This window comes from Oncorhynchus gorbuscha, linkage group LG22 (assembly GCF_021184085.1).
Source record: "Oncorhynchus gorbuscha isolate QuinsamMale2020 ecotype Even-year linkage group LG22, OgorEven_v1.0, whole genome shotgun sequence".
Lineage (NCBI taxonomy): Eukaryota > Metazoa > Chordata > Actinopteri > Salmoniformes > Salmonidae > Oncorhynchus > Oncorhynchus gorbuscha.
The window spans coordinates 12,412,189-12,434,499 of NC_060194.1; the positions used below are offsets into that span (position 1 = coordinate 12,412,189).

Genomic DNA, 22,311 nt, shown 5'->3' on the forward strand with positions numbered 1-22,311 from the left:
CTGGAGCTATACCTGGCCACCATCAGACCCACTCCCTCAGGAGCAGAGAGGGTGAGTGTCCTCATCTCCTGCCTCACGGGTCGTGCTCTGGAGTGGGCGAACGCAGTCTGGAATGGCCCAGACTCAGCGCGGGAGCACTACACAGAGTTTTCCTGCCGCTTCCGTGCCGTGTTTGATCACCCTCTAGACGGCCGAGCGGTGGGAGAACGATTATTTAATCTCAGGCAGGAGAAGAGGAGCGCCCAGGATTACGCGCTGGAGTTCCGGACCCTGGCAGCCGGATCTGGGTGGAACGACAGGGCCCTTATGGACCACTACAGGTGTAGTCTCCGAGAGGACGTCCGCCGGGAGTTAGCGTGTCGGGACACCACTCTGTCACTGGATCAGCTGATCGACATGTCCATTCGTCTGGATAATCTGCTGGCTGCCCGAGGGCGTTCAGAGAGGGTTCTGTGCGTTCCACCACCCAGCCCCTCCGCTCCCATTCCCATGGAGTTGGGAGGGGCTACGCCGAGGGGTACCGGAGGAGGTGGCCTTCCCTGCACCAACTGTGGTCGGCGAGGGCACACGTCTGATCGGTGCTGGGGGGGTCCGTCTGGGAGTAGAGATGGCAGGCGGAACGCTTCTCGGTCACCCCAGGTGAGTCGGCATCAAACTCACCCAGAACCCCTTGTTGGCCATGATTTGGCAATCGCTTTCAGTAAAGTGAAAGCGACTAAATTACCACCTTATCGACCGGGAAGGGATTGTACGATAGATCTCCAGGTAGACGCTGCGCTTCCCAAGAGTCACGTGTACCCGCTGTCCCAGGAGGAAACGTTGGCAATGGAGACATATGTCACGGAGTCGCTGGGACAGGGGTACATTCAGCCCTCCATTTCACCCGTCTCCTCGAGTTTCTTTTTTGTGAGGAAAAAGGAGGGAGGTTTGCGTCCGTGTATCGATTATAGAGGTCTAAACGCTATCACAGTGGGGTATAGTTACCCTCTACCTCTCATCGCTACGGCGGTGGAATCGTTCCACGGAGCGCAGTTCTTCACAAAACTGGACCTCAGGAGCGCGTATAGTCTGGTGCGTATTCGGAAGGGAGACGAGTGGAAAACCGCATTTAGTACTACATCCGGTCACTATGAGTACCTCGTCATGCCGTATGGGTTAAAGAATGCTCCAGCCGTTTTCCAATCCTTTGTAGACGAGATTCTCAGGGACCTGTGCGGGCAGGGAGTGGTTGTTTATATCGATGACATTCTGATCTACTCGGCCACTCACACCGCGCATGTGTCTCTGGTGCGCAAAGTGCTTGGTAGACTGCTGGAACATGACCTATACGTCAAGGCTGAGAAATGCGTGTTCTCTAAACGAGCCGTCTCTTTTCTGGGATATCGCATTTCCACCTCGGGGGTGGTGATGGAGGGGGACCGCATTAGGGCCGTGCGTAATTGGCCGACTCCAACCACGGTAAAGGAGGTGCAGCGGTTTTTGGGTTTTGCCAACTACTACAGGAGGTTTATCCGGGGTTTTGGCCAAGTAGCGGCTCTCATTACCTCACTGCTGAAGGGGGGCACGGTGCGGTTGCAGTGGTCAGCAGAGGCGGACAGAGCATTCAACAGGTTGAAGGCGCTGTTCACTGATGCGCCCGTGTTGGCGCATCCGGACCCCTCTCTAGCATTCATAGTGGAGGTGGACGCGTCCGAGGCTGGGGTGGGTGCCGTGCTATCATAGCGCTCGGGTATGCCACCAAAACTCCGCCCCTGCGCTTTCTTCTCAAGGAAGCTCAGCCCAGCGGAGCGTAACTATGATGTGGGGGACCGGGAGTTGCTAGCGGTGGTTAGAGCTCTGAAGGTGTGGAGACACTGGCTTGAGGCGGCTAAGCACCCTTTTCTCATCTGGACCGACCACCAGAATCTGGAGTATATTCGGGCAGCTAGGAGACTTAACCCACGTCAGGCAAGGTGGGCCATGTTCTTCACCCGGTTCCGGTTTACTTTGTCTTATAGACCGGGCTCCCAGAACGTGAAGGCAGACGCACTGTCCCGCCTTTATGACACCGAGGAGGGGTCCACCGAACCTACTCCCATCCTTCCCGCCTCTAAGCTGGTAGCCCCAGTGGTATGGGAGGTGGACTCGGACATCAAGCGGGCGTTACGGGCTGAACCCGCGCCTCCTCAGTGTCCAGCGGGGCGAAGGTACGTGCCGCTTGGTGTTCGGGACAAACTGATTCGGTGGGCTCACGTCCTACCCTCCTCGGGTCACCCTGGGGTGACGAGGACAGTGGGGAGCCTTCAGGGGAGGTATTGGTGGCCTACGTTGGTTAAGGACGTTAAGGGTTATGTCTCCTCTTGCTCAGTGTGCGCTCAGAGGAAGGCTCCTAGGCACCTTCCTAGAGGGAAGCTACAACCCCTCCCCGTTCCACAGCGGCCATGGTCACATCTGTCCATAGATTTCCTGACCGATCTCCCGCCGTCTCAGGGAACACCGCGGTTCTAGTGATTGTGGATCGGTTTTCTAAGTCCTGCCGTCTCCTCCCGTTGCCCGGTATCCCTACAGCCCTGCAGACTGCGGAGGCATTATTTACCCATGTCTTTCGGCACTACGGGGTGCCGGAGGACATCGTTTCTGATCGGGGCCCCCAATTCACGTCTCGGGTATGGAGAGCATTCATGGAACGCTTGGGGGTCTCTGTCAGCCTGACCTCCGGTTATCACCCCGAGAGTAATGGGCAGGTGGAGAGAATGAACCAGGAGGTGGGTAGGTTTCTGCGGTCGTATTGCCAGGATCGGCCAGGGGAGTGGGCACGATACATTCCCTGGGCTGAAATAGCTCAGAACTCACTACGCCACTCCTCTACTAACGTGTCCCCTTTTCAGTGTGTGTTGGGGTACCAGCCGGTCCTGGCACCATGGCATCCGAGCCAGACCGAGGCTCCTGCGGTGGAGGAATGGGTACAGCGCTCCAAGGAGACCTGGAGGGCCGTCCAGGAATCTCTACGACAAGCGAGTGGACGGCAGAAGAGGAGTGCTGACCACTTTTACATTTACATTTAAGTAATTTAGCAGACGCTCTTATCCAGAGCGACTTACAAATTGGTGCATTCACCTTATGACATCCAGTGGAACAGTCACTTTACAATAGTGCATCTAAATCTTAAAGGGGGGTGAGAAGGATTACTTATCCTATCCTAGGTATTCCTTAAAGAGGTGGGGTTTCAGGTGTCTCCGGAAGGTGGTGATTGACTCCGCTGTCCTGGCGTCGTGAGGGAGTTTGTTCCACCATTGGGGGCCAGAGCAGCGAACAGTTTTGACTGGGCTGAGCGGGAGCTGTACTTCCTCAGTGGTAGGGAGGCGAGCAGGCCAGAGGTGGATGAACGCAGTGCCCTTGTTTGGGTGTAGGGCCTGATCAGAGCCTGGAGGTACTGAGGTGCCGTTCCCCTCACAGCTCCGTAGGCAAGCACCATGGTCTTGTAGCGGATGCGAGCTTCAACTGGAAGCCAGTGGAGAGAGCGGAGGAGCGGGGTGACGTGAGAGAACTTGGGAAGGTTGAACACCAGACGGGCTGCGGCGTTCTGGATGAGTTGTAGGGGTTTAATGGCACAGGCAGGGAGCCCAGCCAACAGCGAGTTGCAGTAATCCAGACGGGAGATGACAAGTGCCTGGATTAGGACCTGCGCCGCTTCCTGTGTGAGGCAGGGTCGTACTCTGCGGATGTTGTAGAGCATGAACCTACAGGAACGGGCCACCGCCTTGATGTTAGTTGAGAACGACAGGGTGTTGTCCAGGATCACGCCAAGGTTCTTAGCGCTCTGGGAGGAGGACACAATGGAGTTGTCAACCGTGATGGCGAGATCATGGAATGGGCAGTCCTTCCCCGGGAGGAAGAGCAGCTCCGTCTTGCCGAGGTTCAGCTTGAGGTGGTGATCCGTCATCCACACTGATATGTCTGCCAGACATGCAGAGATGCGATTCGCCACCTGGTCATCAGAAGGGGGAAAGGAGAAGATTAATTGTGTGTCGTCTGCATAGCAATGATAGGAGAGACCATGTGAGGTTATGACAGAGCCAAGTGACTTGGTGTATAGCGAGAATAGGAGAGGGCCTAGAACAGAGCCCTGGGGGACACCAGTGGTGAAAGTGCTTTCATTTCTAAACCTAAAATAAAAGGTGACATTCTGTACTGTTGCCTCGCATACAACAATTGATCTCAAATCCAAAACGCTGGAGTATAGAGCCAAATTAAATGTTTTCGCTTCACTGTCCAAATAAATGCACCAGGGAGTGTATGTCGAGTCAACATTTCTTCAAATTGTAATTGTAATTTTATTTTGAGATCTGCGTTTTGTGGTAAATGGCAATCCAAGCCCGACAGCATATATCCTTGTTAGATTAATCAATAATATATATTTTGTGTGATAATCCTGTATGTGTTGTGTTCCATATCCATTACCTAGTTCAGGTCTCCATTGACTCTGCCCTACCCAAGAACCTGGTTGATACAGTACGGCATCACATTACTGCATCAGATGAGGTCATCCAAAACCATGATTATACTGCAGTTAGTCAATCAACAACCAAATATTTAATCGCATAGGTATAACCATGGTTTTAAATCTGATTATTGATGATGCAAATACTTTCTATGCATTAAAGGCTTTAGCTAATCCACTCCCTGTACTCCACGTCATGTGCTTAAGAGACTGGCTTTACTGCCAATCTTCAGTTATGAACATTCTATCATTAATAAACTCGAGGAGAACAGAGGATTAGTTCCGGATTTGATCACCCTCACTATCCTCCAATCACAATTATGCACATTTGGGAACGTTTTTTGTTTGTCCAGAAGAAACCAGTGAAGATAGTACAGTTGTTTAGTAATGAGTTTAGAAACTCCGTGAAGCCAGTCTGTCAAAAGTTGATAGCTCATGCCTAAATTCTCAAACAATAATTCCAACCACAAAACGGGCCTAGCTAACATCTAAATATGAGTTTTTTAAACTTTGTTATACATTCTAATTCTATTTGAGGCTCAACAAATGTTAATATTATTTCTGTCACGAACCGGCTCAAAGCACGTAACAAACAAGGAGACAACATGGAGGTAGGGAATAACAAAAATATATTTATTTAACTAAAGTAAACTAAATATAATTAACAATGGTGTGTGTGTAGCCAGTAATCAGTAGTGTAAGTGAGTGGTTGAGTGCATAAATGTGATGATGAGGGGTGTTGAAAGGTGCCAACGCAATCAACCACAAACAACCAAAAACAGCCACAAAAACGCCACAACCAAAATCTGTGTCTGCATGGAGAGTCTCCTCAATGCTCAGAAAACAACGGACCTGATCGGACAGCTCAGAACCTGCTCTTTTCTGTCCATAAGAAACAAATGGATTGGTGGAAGAGGCAGGGCAGGCCAGGAGCAAGGAAGGAGGGTGTGGTCAAACAAGGCATCCCCCGAGGCTAGATGCCCTAAGGTTTTTATCAGAACAGGCGTAGATTAGTTTCACCTTTTTCTTTTCCAGACATGAGTTTGTGGTGTTTACTTTAAAAAATATTTATTTTTAGTTTTTAAATAATAATAATAAAAAATAATAAAAACGCCATTAAAATTATAGCTCACAACTGTGCAGGGGAAGAGGGGTGGGGGTGCTAAGGAGTCCTTTTTTGAAATTAGTATTATTTTTCCTTAATTTTTTAATATATATATTTTTCTTCTCCTTTCTCCCCTTTCCTCTCTTCTAGGTCAGTTTCAGCATTATGGACATGTGTATCTGTGGTCCATTTGGTCTGTCCCACGGCTCCCTTCAGTGATGGGTTGTGAGTGGCTCTGTTGATGAACTTCTGGCCAATGATTGACTCTCTATTGTTGATTGATGTCAGTCCAGATATGCTGTTAACGTAGTGATTGCTGATGTATTTTAGTAGTCTCTAAGCCATTTTTATTGTCATGTTTTGGACTATCTGTAGCCGATTCATCTGCTGTGGTGAAGCTGTTATCCTCTATGAATTGGGAAGAGGTGTATTTATCCTGGTACACACCCGGGCCCAGGTGTGTCCCATTTCACTGATGACCCTCCCGGCTCCACCCACCGACATCCTATTAAGGAAAACAAGAGCAAAGAGAAAGAATTCGGCAGACAGAGTGGGAGGGTCGTCACAATTTCCAACAACCAATGAGCAACTCTGCTCTAATCCAGCGCATAACTTGAACGTTGAGATTGCAGAAAAGCCCTTCTCTTTGGCAATGACAAGGAGTGGCAAGTGGAATGTTAGTTAAAGAGACCGGTACTCACACTATGTAAGCCATGCCTCTTCCCATACAAGGCAAGCCCACATTGGAGGAAGAACCGCCCAGGGCATGAGCTTTAAAAAGCCTTGCTCAGGCAATAAAACACATACTATCTTTTTCGCAAGCAGTAAAGTATGCTGGAGGTGAGTACATGGTCCGAGATATGTCCTTTAAACTGTCTTTTGTCCTAGTTCGTCAGTTCCCATACTGTTTTCCATTGGTTTGAAATGACCACATGCTTTATTTGGATTACTTAAAGCTTACTGCTAGAATAGTATTTTTCATTGGTTTGCTCAATGCTATGTCTGTTAACTTTCACTATCTTAGCATGTGGCACATTCAAGAGCCTAACTGAGAAATACACTATATATGCAAAAGTATACGGACACCCCTTCAAATTAGTGGATTTGGCTATTTCAGCCACACCCATTGCTGACAGGAATGGTACCTACCCCAATGCGTAGTGCCAACTGTAAGGTTTGGTGGAGGAGTAATAATGGTCTGGGGCTGTTTTTCAAGTTTCGGGCTAGGCCCTTTAGTTCCAGTGAAGGGAAATCTTAACGCAACAGCCCACGATGACATTCTAGATGCTTCTGTGCTTCCAACTTTGTGGCAACAGTTTGGGGAAGGCCATTTCCTGTTTCAGCATGACAATGCCCCTGTGCACAAAGCGAGGTCCATACAGAAATGTTTTGTTGAGAGCGGTGTGGGGTAACTTGACTGGCTTGCACAGAGCCCTGACCTCAAACCCGTGAAACACCTTTGGGGATGAATTGGAACCTCGACTGTGAGCCAGATGTAATCTCCCAACATCAGTGCCAGACCTCACAAGTGCTGTTGTTGAATGGACATGAGTCCCCACAGCAATGTTCTAAAATCTAGTGGCAAGCCTTCACAGAAGAACGGAGGCTGTAATGGCAGCCAAGGGGGGACCAACTCTATATTAACCCCCATGATTTTGGAATAAGATGTTCGACGAGCAGGTGTCTACATACACTACATGACCAAAAGTATCTGCAAGTGGTACATTTGTAGGTGGTAATAATGGTTATTGATATAGCCATTGAACATGTGCTTGCCTTCAAGGGTGTGTATTAGAGGGTTTTATTTTGTCTTTTTAGATGGGTGGGAGGCTATGGACCATCCAGCTGTTAGTTCAGACTCTTTGTTTGACATCAGTTGACGCCTTCTCCAATGGAAAAGTGACTGAAGCCTGTGGGAGTATGATGCCAAAACATGGCCATGCCCCCAATACCACCCACCCTCCCTACACTCTGGCTGTCAATGTCACTGAATTCAGTTCTGGAGATTACATCCAAGGTAATGATAACAGTTTGTTAATACAAAACTAATATATTCAGATAATTCTCAGACGATGGGAATAGAAAGCTTCTTAAATTGTTTAACTCCAATGTAATCAGGCTTTTCAGGGTGTTTCCAAACAGAAGTAGAGGTTTGTCAATACATTTCACATAGTCTGTTTTTCCCAGAGCTCTTGTGCACAATAATCTGAACAGAAACATGCTAGGATCAAAAGAGGATGTGAATAAACCAGAGGACTAGACATCCGCCCCCTTTTATCAGCATTTTATTCAGTTGGCTTTGACTTGTTCTGGGTCCAACAGAAGCACACTCCTACACTGTCATATAATGTCCCTAGTTACCATATCTGGAACAACATACTTCGAGGGATTCCTGCTCGAGGCTCGGAATGCATCCAATCCGGACTCTGACGCTGTCGGCTCCTTCATCCTGACCAATCGTAAAACCACACAACTGTTGCAATGTGGCCACACTCCGGTAGGCCTACTTACCTTTATGCAAATGCGCTTATTTTCATTTGACTCGGAATGAGTCCTTTACAATGACCTCAGGTTACACATGGCCTCAATACTCTACATTTCTTGAAATTTATTATAGTTTTTAAAATTTGTGTTGCTATTTAGGATTCAGCTGTCAGTCACACAAGTGATGCCAGACAGACCCAAATAGTGGTAATCTGGAAAGCTCCCCAAAACTCACCCGACGCTGTCAAATTTCTGTAAGTGTTTAGAGTCCATCTGCATTCCCTGTCTCTCACATTCATTTCCATAACATGCTATGGTCATTTACAATCTACAGCAAAAAAAAAATATATATATATCTCCTGAGTGTACAGTTAACAATGCATTTGTGTTTCTGAATTAAGTGTGACCGTAGTGGCTCATTACAAGACTTTCTGGGTGAAAATCCCCAGTCCTGTTGTGTCTCAGAGTGGGGTAACTCCCATCCCACCTAAACCCACCACACCTTCCACTACCATAAAGACGACAACTCCCTCTGTGTTGCCCAGACCAGTAAGTCATACCCCTTGAGACTATCTACATTTTGTTACGTTACAGCCTTATTCTAAAATTAATTAAATTGTTTTCATCATCACTGTACATGCAGTACCCCATAATGACAAAGCAGATATAGGTTTAGACATTTTAGAAAATGTGTTTTTTTTAAACTAACTGAATGTCACATTTTACATAAGTGTTCAGACTCTTTACCCAGGTCCTTGTTAAAGCACCAGCGATTACAGCCTCAAGTCTTCTTGGGTATGACGCTACAAGCTTGGCACATCTGTATTTGGGGAGTTTTCCCCCTCCAGCTCTGTCAGGTTGGATGGGGCTATTCACAGCTATTTTCAAGTCCCTCCAGAGATCTTAGATCAGGCGCAAGTCCAGGCTCTGGCTGAGCCACTCAAGGACATTCAGAGACCTGTCCCCGACGCCACTCCTGCGTTGTCTTGGTTGTGTGCTTAGGGTCATTGTCCTGTTGGAAGGCGACCCTTTTCCCCAGTCTGGGGTTCTGAGCGCTCTGGAGCAGGTTTTCATCAAGGATTTCTCTGCTTTCGTCCCTTGATTTTTTTTTCTCCCCTTAACCTGACTAGTCTCCCAGTCCCTGACACTGAAAAACATTCCCACACCATGATGCTGCCACCACCATGCTTCACCGTAGGGGTGGTGCCAGGTTTCCTCCAGATGTGATGCTTGGCATTCAGGCCAAAGAGTTCAATCTTGGCTTCTCATCAGACCAGAATCTTGTTTCTTATGGTCTTAGTCCTTTAGGTGCCATTTGGCAAACTCCAAGCGGGCTGTCAAATGTTTTGGTACCCTTCAGATCTGTGCCTTGACAAAATCCTATCTTGGAGCTCTATGGCTAATTCCTTAGATTTCATGGCTTGGTTTGCACTGTCAATATTGATCTGGAATTTGCACGTGCAAGCCAAGTGCCACCACTGATCAGTAGCACTGTCAAAGCTGTCCAGGAGTCTGCAAACACCGGCCACAAATTGTGTTTACAATAGTGTTGGTTGGAAAGCATTATTAGTACCTAGTTAGCACCAATACAACCAGCCTGAAAACAATGACCAGTAGAAACTGCAGTCATTTTCACTGTTCTTAGCAATGATTTAGGAATCCTTGTAAGTATTAGCTAGGTAGCTACTTGTTCAATTTCAATAGGCGAACAACTTCAGTTCATGAAAATAAATAGCTAGCCAGCTACTTAACCCTGTTGCCCAAAGCTAACATTAAAGCAGCAAGCTAGCTTCATCTGGCTAGTGAGACTCGACCAGACTGGGTTATCTGTTGAGAAGCTAGCCACAATAAGGATTAGGCACAATAGTGGAAGTTGCAGTTTGCTTCAAAATTTAAAAGTACCTCTTTGAAAGTGATGTGGGATACAGTTAGTGGAATCATGCCATATTTAGACAAGGTTGGAATGTGAAGCAATGAAATGGTGTATCAGTCTACTCTGTGACACCCACAGAACACAACTGAAGAGTTTACGCAAATATTATCGCATGACTGTGATATCACCTCCCCAGTCAGCCTATTCTGTGTACTGACATTCATATTGTGCTGTACAGCTGTGTAGGTAACTATAGAATGCTTAAAGGTCGCAGAATTTTAAATATCGGTTATCGGTATAATTTTTTTGGGGGGGGGGGGGGGGCAATAGAAATATCAGGTATCGGCCAAAAAGTCTCAAGGATGATCAATGGAAACAGGATGCACCTGAACACTATTTCAAGTCTCATGGCAAAGGGTCTGAAATTATGTAAATGTTTAAATGGGGTAGTGTGTAGATTGAGAAATGTTTATTTAATCCATTTTACAATAAGGCTGTAACATAACAAAATGTGGAGGAAGGGTTCTGAATGCTTTCTGAAAGCACTGTGTAATGGAATATAAACAGTGTACATTACTGTATGTTTTGGTACAGAACCCCCCCCCCCCCATTCATGCTCTGTCGGTTTCTCTCACTGTCTCCTTTCTTGAATCCCCCTCCTGTCTCAGTTCAGCTCAGTGGGCTGTGGACAACAGAAGTCCTGCCTGTTGGACCCAGTGGGATGTGACCCGGAAAAAGATCCATCGTGCTTCTTCCTGTCGTTTGCCCCCAAGGGTCAGACTGTGGTGTTTGAGCTCAGTGGGCCCTCAGATGGCTACATTGCCTTCGCCCTCTCCCATGACACATGGATGGTAAATTGGCATTGGTTGATAACTTGCTAGATGAGGTACTGTAGCATTTGGCTGTAACAGTATGCTTTTCCTTCCTTATTCTGTTGATAGGGGGATGATGACATGTACCTATGTGTGAGGGATGACAGCTTGGTGGATGTGAGTGCAGCTTATGTCAAAGGAAGGTCCTACCCACAGGAGGCCTCTGAGGTGAAACCCCACAGTATATGACTTGAATTGTCTCTTCTATAGACCCACCTGCTAGGGTTCAATATTTTACAAATGTTCCATCCAGAGAATAAATCCCTTTTGTCCCAGGTAACACGGTATTTCCCGCCAAAACCGGAAGCGCCATTCAAAAGCATTATAAATAGGCCTATGTCTGGATTTGATTAGCGCTTTGATTGAACTTTCAAGCCTGACTCTACCTGAGCCATACATTGAACCCTACATTAAAAACATTTCATGAGACCAACCCAAAAAAGACCAAATGAATGTCCAATACCTATAGGAAATATAATGGGGCCTATTTGTATGTTTAGTAGGCTGATGCATATATATACTTTTCATAAACATTCCCTTGATATTATCCTACCCTCTTTCTCTATTGTTGCTTCGTTCCTTACTTGCTGTCAATAGTTTAGTGACATACCTTTTGATGTCCTTCTCTTCAATATTCTAATGACCTCCTTGAATGATATAGGACGAGTTTGATGCAGAAGGCGTTCACTTCTCTTCACGAAGATTGAATGGTTATGGGTTTGAATAGATGACTGCTATAGCTTACCGCCATCGTGCGTTCGCTCTTCTTTCAAACTACCGGTGACTTCTATTGGCTGCTGTTAACATTCAGCAAACAAGATGTTGCGTCCCTCTTTTGAGTAGTTTATTAGCATAAGAAATGCAACCAACACAAGTTCAGCAAGCTATTCTCGTCAAGCTTTTCCCCCATGGGACTCAAAGTTAAGGAATTGCCAGATAGCTATAGACATGCCATTATTTCCTTTTCCTATAGAATGTTCTTACAGATGTGGCCTGGAGATTGGCGGATGGAGTCATTCAGTGTCAGTTTCGTCGACAAGTTCTTGTCCCACAGGACCCGACCCGGTTTAGCCTGGACGCACAGTACTACCTGTTCATGGCATACGGTGAAGCTGAAAACGGTGAGTTGCAATATGATATACAATCATGGTATGGTTTTGTACCTGTCCAATATGGTTACCAACAACAAAGGGCAGAATGCAAAAATCATATTGATCAGATTTGAGCATACAGGTATAGACCTGTGATAGTTTTATTGTAAACCTCTTAAGCCCTGTTTCCATTGGCACTTAAAATTAGGGCCAAATTCGAGCTGTTCAAATGGAATTCTCAAATTCGCGCTGGTTCGGCGGAAACCTGGGCCAGCACAGCCCATTTTCACAACTGGTGCCAGCTCAATTAGAATTTGAGCTAGTGACACCTTTACTATGCAACCACCAGCTGATCACTGCTGGATGCTGACACAAAGTACTTAAGTTAAAAATAAATTTAAAAACTTTACATTTTGATAGTTTTTATTGTAGTAGTGTGTTGGGGTACTGGAAAGGTCTTCCACACATCTTAATAGCTCTCAAATTACTGTACAAGGAAGGGCTGTATTGCAAATTGTTTCCTTTATTACATCCATTAGCAGATTGTCTTTTGCATACATCTACATATCTTTTACACTACATCATAAAATATAAATGCAACTTCAGATCCGGTTCTTTAGGATCTAAGCTCACTGACTACTCTAGTTATCGCCTAGCTCACAAAAATGTCATGTCAGTGTTTTCTGTTGACTCAGGTCAAGGATCTTGTGGTTTATGAGGTTGGCTGATGTTATTGCACTCGGCAAAGTCCCATAACAAATATTTCACATTTTTAATGACACCCACGCTTCCGCAACTGACTACCATGACAGTAAATGTCAAATCAATTCTGTGTGTATATACACACCTTAATCATTTTAGGTGCATTGTGAAGAAAAAGGAAATACTTTTCACCTTAATGACCTGTTTATGATAAGTGACACTATAGATAAGTTTGAGGGTCGAGAGGCAACTAGTTTAACGCTGGCTCTGAAATTACTTCAAATGATGCTGTCACACAATAGCGTGCAGCCTTTTAATTGCAGGCAATATTTCTATAGATGGAGTCTCCCCCGTTATATCCCACTGAGCACAGATGTCAATTCCACGTTGGTTTAACTTAATTTCATTGAAATGACATGGAAACCATATTGATTCAACCTTAGTGTTCCCAGTGGGATGTCACCTTCACTGACCTCTGTCACTCATGGTGACACACTACCTATATGAGAAGCCTGTAGCTACTGTAAATGACTTGCTGCTAACTTGTCTCTCTCTCTCAAACCATTGTTTTGAGGCGAGGTGCACAGGCATGACCGCCAGCCCCTCATATCCTCACAGCAGTCGGTCATCAACGGCCCAGCAGAGATTCTCAATGGCTCTCGATCACCACTTCTCATGAAATTTCACAGTGAGTGGACTGGAGACTGAAAATGATAGGCAAACAAATGTAGAATTCTGTAACTACATAAAACCAACATTTAGCTCTATGCGCAATACCAAGTCAATATGTCATGTCAGACGTGTCCACAATTTGATACATGCAGCATTTTACAACTTGATTTATGAATGCTTATGGCTCCTCTAAAAGTGTTGGTCTGATTCCCCATCTGTAATACCTGCTATCTCTTTTGTAATATCAGGCGTTCTGATGTTAATTGCCTGGATGTTGGCTGGAAGCACGGGTACTTTCGTAGCCAGCTACTTCAAGCCTGATTGGCCAGAGAGAACACTGTTTGGTCAGAGAATTTGGTTCCAGGTATGTGAAAGAAACTGAAGGTTGTCTGTACATATGTCACTGCTTGAAGGTGATAAGCATCAACGTGTCCTGTGTTTGTCCAGGTGCATCGAGGGTTGATGATATTAACAGTGCTGCTTACCTGTGTGGCCTTCACTCTTCCCTTCATCTACAGAGGAGGTTGGAGCAAGGTAAGCTAGTAAGCGTTAGCACACACCAAATCCCTCTTATTCTGCCTCACACCTGCGATGTTATACACTGCCTTAACCTTGTTTAGCCAGCAGAGGGCATTGCATCTTGTTGTTTGATGAGGATCTTTTGAGTGCCTGACTATGTAACGGTCATGGACTGATTCAACCAAATCTTTAAAAAATAAAAATGTATTGACTCGATGGAGGAACGTAGTCAGAAGTCCTGATGCATGTCTTGCTCGAGCTGTGAATGCAACTGCTTCACCTCTGCTGCTCACAGGCAATGTGTATTGGAAGAGATTTCTGAATATTCTTTGCCCAGCATACACCCCTCCAACCAGACATGCTTTACATTTACATTTAAGTCATTTAGCAGACGCTCTTATCCAGAGCGACGTATCTAATCATTTGTTGGATGCATGGTTCAAGTGAAGGAAAGCAAATCATCAAGAAAGCAGACTGTATTGCAATAATCTCTGATGGGTGGTTGAATGTTCGTGGGCAAGGAATAATTAACTCCATCTCAGCCAGTATTCTACAAGAGCACAGACAAGGGACAACCGACACACCGGTCTCTACATTGTAGATGAGCTGAAGGCATTCCTCAATGACCTTGGACCAAGAAGGTATTTGCTCTGGTGACTGACAATGCTGCGACCATGAAGGCTGCTTGGTCTAAAGTGGAGGAGTCCTACCCTCACATCACACACATTTTGATGTGCTGCTCATGTGTTGAATCTGCTCCTCAATGACACCATGGCACTAAAAACAATGGATACACTCTACAAGAGAGCCAAGGAAATGGTTAGGTATGTGAAGGGTCATCAAGTTATAGCAGCAATCTACCTCACCAAGCAAAGTGAGAAGAATAAGAGCACCACACTGAAGCTGCACAGCAACACCTGTTGGGGTGGTGTTGGTGTCATGTTTGACAGTCTCCTGGAGGGGAGGAGTCTCAATCCCTTTCTTCTGTTCAGTGAAATCATCTCATGAAGAGTCAACTCATTTAATTAATTAAAGTTCAATTCCTAACAATTGTTATTTCTATTGGAAGGATTTAATCATTTGCAGTTGTCTACTTATCATAAGGTAAAAGGTTTGTTTCTGTCTCCATATATGGTAGATGTATCCAATGAAAAGAACATCTACATTTTAAATTGTATTAATTTGCATATGTTTCCACCTCTGAATATTCCCCAAAATGTGCAACCCCTAGACACAAGGAATAAACGGTGACTAACGAGTTAAAAAATTAACATGGCTCTATACAGGGAGTACCAGTACTGAGTCGCTGTGAAAGTGTACGAGAACTGAGGTAGCCATGTACAGATGGGTAGGACTAAAATGACTAGGCAACAGGCCAGACAATGTGTGGCATCAGTGCATGTGTGTAAGGACATATGACTGTGTGCTGGGGTGTAAGTATGTATGTGTGGGTAGAGTCCAGTGGGTGTGTATTAGATCAATTTAGGTAGTTTGCTTGCATTGAGGGCTTTAGTGTTTAATACAGAGCCATTTTGTCTTTCTGGTGTCTGTCTCCAGCATGCCGGGGCCCATCCCTACCTGGGATGTACTGTACTAGCCCTGGCTCTCCTTCAGCCTATCATGGCCACTCTCAGACCTCCCCCTGACTCCTCCAGGTAAAGCCCAATTGACTACAAACTGTACTCCATACTGCAATGGAAGATTCTAATGCTGGAAATGCTTTGCTAAACTGCTCGTAAACATTATTACGTAGACCTCATGCTAAACGGTTTATAATACACACATTTGGTGATATTGAATGGAAATATGTACATTGCCATGATCAAAATCATTTGTTATAGGTTAAAAACAAATTAAGTGCTACCATTACCCATACAAGTAATGGCTGGATTGTATATTGACTCTGGTGCCCCTGTTTTCTCTATCCATTCCATGGCTGTGATATAATAAGTGTTATTCTATTATTAGCCTGTATTCCTACCACTGAGATGTTCTTTCTGTGCAGGAGGTGGGTGTTTAATTGGCTGCATTGGGGAGCTGGCACTGTTGCTGAGATTATGGCTGGTTAGTCAACCTTCTGGAAATTCTTCTGTTCTTTTAGTACATATTTGATAGTCACGCTAAATAACCTAACACATACAAAGTCCTAATTTTGTCTTATTGAATGTCACTGTTACTGAATAGCTAGCTGAGGATCACTTCCCATTGAGTAAATCCTGTTTTGGGCCAGGAATTTTTCCTGACCATGTGACTTTACCAGGAAAAGCTCAGGGTCCTATCTATAACTAGTGGTACATTCACGGAATGTCGGAGTCAACAGAAATATAACGTTTTACTTGAACAACCCTCCAAGTCATGTGAAGATTAGTTTTTACCTGAGTGGCTGAGTTTCGTTTCACCACTGACATCTCACCTTTTCAACCAAAACATGACAACCAATCAGTTTCACAAGCTTATCCATGTGGATAATTAAGATAGTTTGACAGTATTGTCACACTAGCTTACTGTATCATTAGCAACGTTAGCTATCTTTTCTAGTTAACTTTTTAGCTAATTGTTCCGACTTCTAAAGCACTTGAACACAATCATATTGGACTTACAACTTCCTCATTGGGAGGTTTCCCACTTCCGACGAGCATGTGAATGCAGCATTGGGCCCTGAGTTTTTCCTGGTCCGGTCACATGGTCAGGGAAAACCCTTATCCTTTATCATGTGATACACTCTTCCTCATGTGATGCACTCTTCCTGTTGTAATGCAGTGGCGGCCATGTTTTTGGGGATGGGCCAGCAATCTGTGCTCCTGCCTCACTCCTGGCGCCTGGTGGTTCTGGCTGGGTTCCTGGCATGGGTCGTGCTCTTGAGGGTGCTTCTTGGGCTCCATAAAAAAGGCTACATTAAAACACGTAAGGAATCGGTTGATCTCCATTAGTTGTGACATCAGTGAGAAGTTTTCTAATTATAGGTGACAAGTTGAATCTTTCATCCAACTTTGATGCGCAAATGCATAACTTCCTTTCTTGCTATATGCCAACTTTTTGAATTCTTGAAATGAGCTGTTATTCACACATGATTAGTGTGTATCTAGTTAAGACGATGCACATCCTCACATTTATTTCAACCTTCATAACCGGTTATACAATGCATTCGGAAAGTATTCAGACCCCTTGACTTTTTCCATATTTTGTTATGTTACAGCCTTATTCTAAAATGTATTCCATTGTCCCCCCCCCTCAATCTACACGCAATACCCCATAATGACAAAGCAAAAATGGTTTTTAAAAAAAGTTTGAAAATGTATATATAAAAAAAGGGAAGTCTAGAGACCCTTTGCTATGAGACTTGAAATTGCGCTCCGGTGCATCCTGTTTCCATTGATCATCCTTGATGTTTCTACAACTTGATTGGAGACCAACTGTGTATATTCAATTGATTGGACATGATTTGGAAAGGCGCACACCTGTCTATAAAGGTCCCACAGTTGACAATGTCAGAGCAAAAACCAAGCCATGAGGTTGAAGGAATTGTCTGTAGAGCTCCAAGAGGATTGTGTCAAGGCACAGATCAGGGGAAGGGTACCAAACAATTTCTGCAGCATTGAAGGTCCCCAAGAACACAGTGGCCTCCTTCTTAAATGGAAGACGTTTGGAACCACCAAGACTTTTCCTAGCGCTGGCAGCCCAGCCAAACTGAGCAATCTGGGGAGAAGGGCCTTGGTCAGGGAGGTGAACAAGAACCCAATCGTCACTCTGACAGAACTTCAGATTTCCTCTGTGGAGATGGTTGTCCTTCTGGAAGGTTCTCCCATCTCTGCAGCACTCCACCAATCAAGCCTTTATGTTAAAGTGCCAGACAGAACTCACTCCTCCAGTAAAAGGCACATGACAACCCGCTTGGCGTTTGCAAAGGGGATAGGGTCTAGTTTCCTGAATTTCTGCCTGACTGACATTCTTAAAGCGAACTTCCTGTTACTCAGGTCCAGAAGCCAGGATATTCATATAGGAAACACATGTTTCTACAACTGTTAAAATAATGTCTGAGACTAACCGAATTGATATGGCAGGTGAAAAAACAACCAGAATTTGAGGCCACAGGCTCTTATGGAAAGCTATTGTTCCTATGTAATTCCAGCTCCCAGTGTGCAATTCCTATGGCTTCCACTAGATGTCAACAGTCTTTGTTCAAGGTTTCAGGCTTGTTTCTTAAAATGAGCAAGAATTGAGTTTTAGTAAAAAGAGCATCGGAACAATATCAGTCTTTCGGCCAACTACTCATTTTACTTTCCTATTGAACATATTACTTTTTGTATAAAATATTATAGTTTATTTACATTTTAGGGTACCTGAGGATTAAATAATGTCATTTGACTTGTTTGGATAAATTTTAGCAGTAGCTTTTTGGACTCCATGTTGAACGAGTGGATTACTGAAATCGCTGGTCCCAGCTAAATGGACCTTTTGGGATATAAAGAAGGATTTTAGCTAACAAAATGACCATGTTGTAGCTGGGACTCTTGGGATTGCAAACAGGAAGATTTTCAAAAGTAGGGGATTTATTTAATCGCTTTTTGTGACGCCTGTGCTGGTTGAGAAACATGTTGATGTGGGGCGCCGTCCTCGGACAATTGCATGGTATGCTTTCTCTGTAAAGCCTTTTGTAAATCAGTTAGATGAACAAGAAGTTCAGCTTTTAAATGATATAAGATACTTGTATGTTTAATATTACGGTTATTTATTTGATTTGCGCTGCCTCCAATTTCACCGGATGTTGTCGACAGGTGTCCCGCTAAAGTGTACTTTACACATTTCATTACATTTTTATATATTGCTACTAAAATTAAATCACAATTAATATATAATAATATTTCAAACTGCATTTTATCATGAGAACTTATCAGTCCAAAACGATGTCCTCTCGGTTCAAAAAAATATTCCTCCATTTGGGAATCGCTAAATGAATCATCCTCCAACAATCTGTCTCACTTTCCTGATCAATTTTTCTTCTAAAATTGTGTAAATCTGTATGTAGCTTTCCCTGATTTAGTCTCCATACTGATTTGATATACTGTATAAACAGCTGAAGATGCGCTTTACCAAAATAATGCTGTGCGTAACATGCGTGGCTCCTTCTGGTATGACTATTCAATGGCGAATGACCCTCTTTATGCTGGAGTTTACTACATGGGTTGGTCTTCCAACACAAACATTACATATTGCTGTTTACCTCGGCTCATTGGCTATCGACCCAGCTAGATTTCAAGACTATCAGTGGTCACTGGGTTAAATTAGTCAATCAACGAAACAGTGGTCATATCATTGGTGCACAATGATGTCATTACTTGTCTTCAAATCGGTTTCTTTCAGTCAATACGTCCCGTGAAATGACCATCACGTTTGGTTGTTACAAACCAGTTTGATTGCAATGAAGCCAAACATGACTGGATAAAGTCACTTTTAGTGTGTATTTACATCGAATGTGTCATCAAATGGAATGAGACAGAATTCACGACAAGCTGTTCACAAAATTTTTCGTGTTAGGCTATAAAAATGGATTTCATCAAAGACCATTGTGTAACAATGAGCATTCTGATTGCAGACAGGAAGCTTGTTAAAGGTAAATTATTTATTTCATTGTAATTTGTGATTATTTTTTTGTTTTGTTACACCTGTGCTGGTTGAAATAGTTTATTTTTATGGTGCTTTGTTCTCAGATAATTGCAGTAAAACCTTTTTAAATCTGACCGCAGTTGGGATTAACAAGATTCTAGGCTTTCGGGGGAAGTTGGATGAGTTTTGTGATGAGAATCTCTTGGTTAACAGTATCAAAAGCCTACCTTAGGTCCAGAAACACAGCCCCAACAACACCCCCTTTGTCCATCTTGGACTTCAAGTTTTCCAGAAAGCATGTGTCATACCCAAGAAGACTTGAGACTGTAATCGCTGCCAAAGGTGCTTCAACAAAGTATTGAGTAAAGGGTCTGAGAACATATGTACTGTAATTATGTTTCAGTTTTTTTTATACTGTATACATTTGGAATGTATAAACGTGTATTTGCCGTGTCCATTATGGGGTTGTGTAGATTTGAGGGGGAGAACTATTTTATAAGGTTGTAATATAACATGTGGAAAGTCAAGGAGTCTGAATACTTTCTGACTGCAATGTATGTGTAAATAGCCCATATGCTATATTCCTTCAAGGTAAATCATTTTTTCCGTTTTTAGGATTTTGTGACTTTGTTTCCAAAGCGAGTGACACAGATCAGCAACGGATTCTTGCTGACGACTCAGAGGACAGCACTTGGGTAAGGCCATAAGCACAGATTTAAGGGTTTATCTCTGAAGCTTTTAAGTAATTTGAAGTGTATAGAACAGTAACAATTAAACTTTGAAACCAGATGTAGTTTTAAGATGAACTCTTTTCTTGGACATGTTTTTATGAAGTCAACTTTGTCTGATTAGACCCTGTAGATGCTATTTGATTGTTCAGGAGTAAATGTATGGGATTTACTAGCAACTGCTGGTCAAGTCTTGGCACCCAGAACCAAATCAACTGCTGGTTTAGCTACTCATTTGATATTAAGGCTGTCATGACAGATTGGTGAAAAACGCCAGTTTGTATTTGTCTATAATATTGTGCACTTTTGACAATTTAATGTTTTTTTTTCTCCCCCCCCCCCCCCCCCCCCCCCAGGATGCATGGTTCAAAATTGTTGCCCTTCTTGCCTTTGTTATTGGGAATAGTGGGTTCCTGATCAGCTTCATTCACACCATCAGTGGATTGTGATGAATCTGTGAGAAGGGCCATTCCATGGTACATGACAATTCACTGTCTGGAAGAAAGGTGGAGGATCCTGATTCTTATTCAGATACCGGCCACAGGCAGATCAAAGAACTGAACCAGATCTAAAGCTATGAATGTAATGATCTATATATATAAAAAAATACTGGATAGATTATCCATTTCACACGCACATCAAAAGTATTTCTGCACTATTGATTTTGCACTAATGTTCTTATCCCAACTTCTCAGGAAATGCAGTTGTACACTCAGTAGCCAGTTTATTAGGTATACCGTCCCGATCACAAAAATAGCTCGCTCCTTCAGACAGTCACGTGGCCGTGGCTTAGTGTATATACTGTAAAGCAAGCAGACGGGCATCGAGCACAGGAGGCTGCTGAGGGGAGGACAGCTCGTAATAATGGCCTGAACCGAGCGACTGGAATGGTATCAAATGCATGGAAGCCATGTTTGATGTATTTGATACCGTTCCACTAATGCCTCCAGCATTACCACAAACCTGTCCTCCCCAATTAAGGTCCCACCAACCTCCTGTGGCATCGAGGCATTCAGTTACTGTTCGACTGAACATTCGAATTGGCGAAACGAGTGACCTAAGTGATTTTGAGCGTGGTATGATTGTCAGTGCCAGGCGCACTGGTACCAGTATCTCAGGAATGGCTGTCCTCCTGGGCTGTTCTCACACACACACACACACACACACACACACACACACACACGTGCCTAGGGTTTGCCGCGATGGGGGCGACAAACATCCAGTCAGTGGCAGTCCTGTAGGCGGAAACAGCTTGTTGATGTAAGGTCTAAAGAGAATGGCAAGAATTGTGCAAGCTAACAGGTGGGCCACAAACGATGGCGCAGTACAACAGTGGTGAGCAGAATGGAATCTCGGAACGCAAAACTCGGCTATCCTGTCCTGTATGTGCTATTGCAGCAGACCGCCGCTCCTTTCAGCTATTAACAACTCTTCATTGGGCCGTGATCACCAACACTGGACAATTGACGAGTGGAAAGGAATATTGCCTGGTCTGAAGAAACCCGGTTCCTGTTGTGTCATGCTAATGGCAGACAGGATTTGGCATAAGTAGCAGAGTCCATGGACCCATCCTGCCTAGGTGTCATCGGTACAGGCTGGTGTGGGGAATGTTTTCCTGCCATGTGTTAGGTCCCTTGATACCAATTGAGCAACAATTGCCACAGCGTATCTGAACATTGTTCCTGACCAAACTCAATAGAGCAGCTTTGGGATGAGATGGCACGGGCTGTTCGCAGCATGAGTGTACCGCCATCCAATCTACATTAACTCTGATGCCTTCATGTCAGCCTGGACCAACATCCCTGTGGAACGTTTGACACCTTGTAGAATTCGGGCTTTCTGGATGCAAAGGGGGGTCTGACTCTGTACTAGATGGGTGTACCTAAACTGTCCACTGAGTGTATAATGCATTTCAATATCTCGACACAGCCTTGTCCCATGAGTTCATGTTTATTACATTACATTTTACATCTGCGACGTGTTGCTGAATATATGTAAGGGAGAATCCACAATGTTAATGAATTACATTCACTTTGTTGAATTGTTATGTTTCCGAAACAGAAATGATCCTGTAGTATAATATTGTTAAATAAATACATTTCCAATGTAATTTCCTTCCTGTGGCTGTACATTTTGTGGGATTTACAGCTAGCTTCCCCATCAATACACGCTGACAGGCAC

The 22,311-nt window shown here is 44.3% G+C and overlaps 1 protein-coding gene across 1 annotated transcript; it reads left to right on the forward strand.

The window, feature by feature from the left end:
* The first annotated feature begins 6,251 nt into the window (after window positions 1–6,251).
* On the forward strand, window positions 6,252–22,244 carry frrs1a (ferric-chelate reductase 1a). The gene is made up of 16 exons (XM_046322109.1): window positions 6,252–6,425; window positions 7,404–7,602; window positions 7,943–8,082; window positions 8,229–8,323; window positions 8,471–8,618; window positions 10,611–10,793; window positions 10,884–10,982; window positions 11,788–11,935; window positions 13,182–13,295; window positions 13,528–13,643; window positions 13,727–13,813; window positions 15,356–15,453; window positions 15,804–15,862; window positions 16,559–16,702; window positions 20,018–20,097; window positions 20,487–22,244. The coding sequence occupies exons 1-16, from the start codon at window positions 6,417–6,419 to the stop codon at window positions 20,577–20,579; spliced, it is 1,812 nt and encodes a 603-aa protein (XP_046178065.1). The 5' UTR covers window positions 6,252–6,416; the 3' UTR covers window positions 20,580–22,244.
* Window positions 22,245–22,311: the final 67 nt, after the last annotated feature.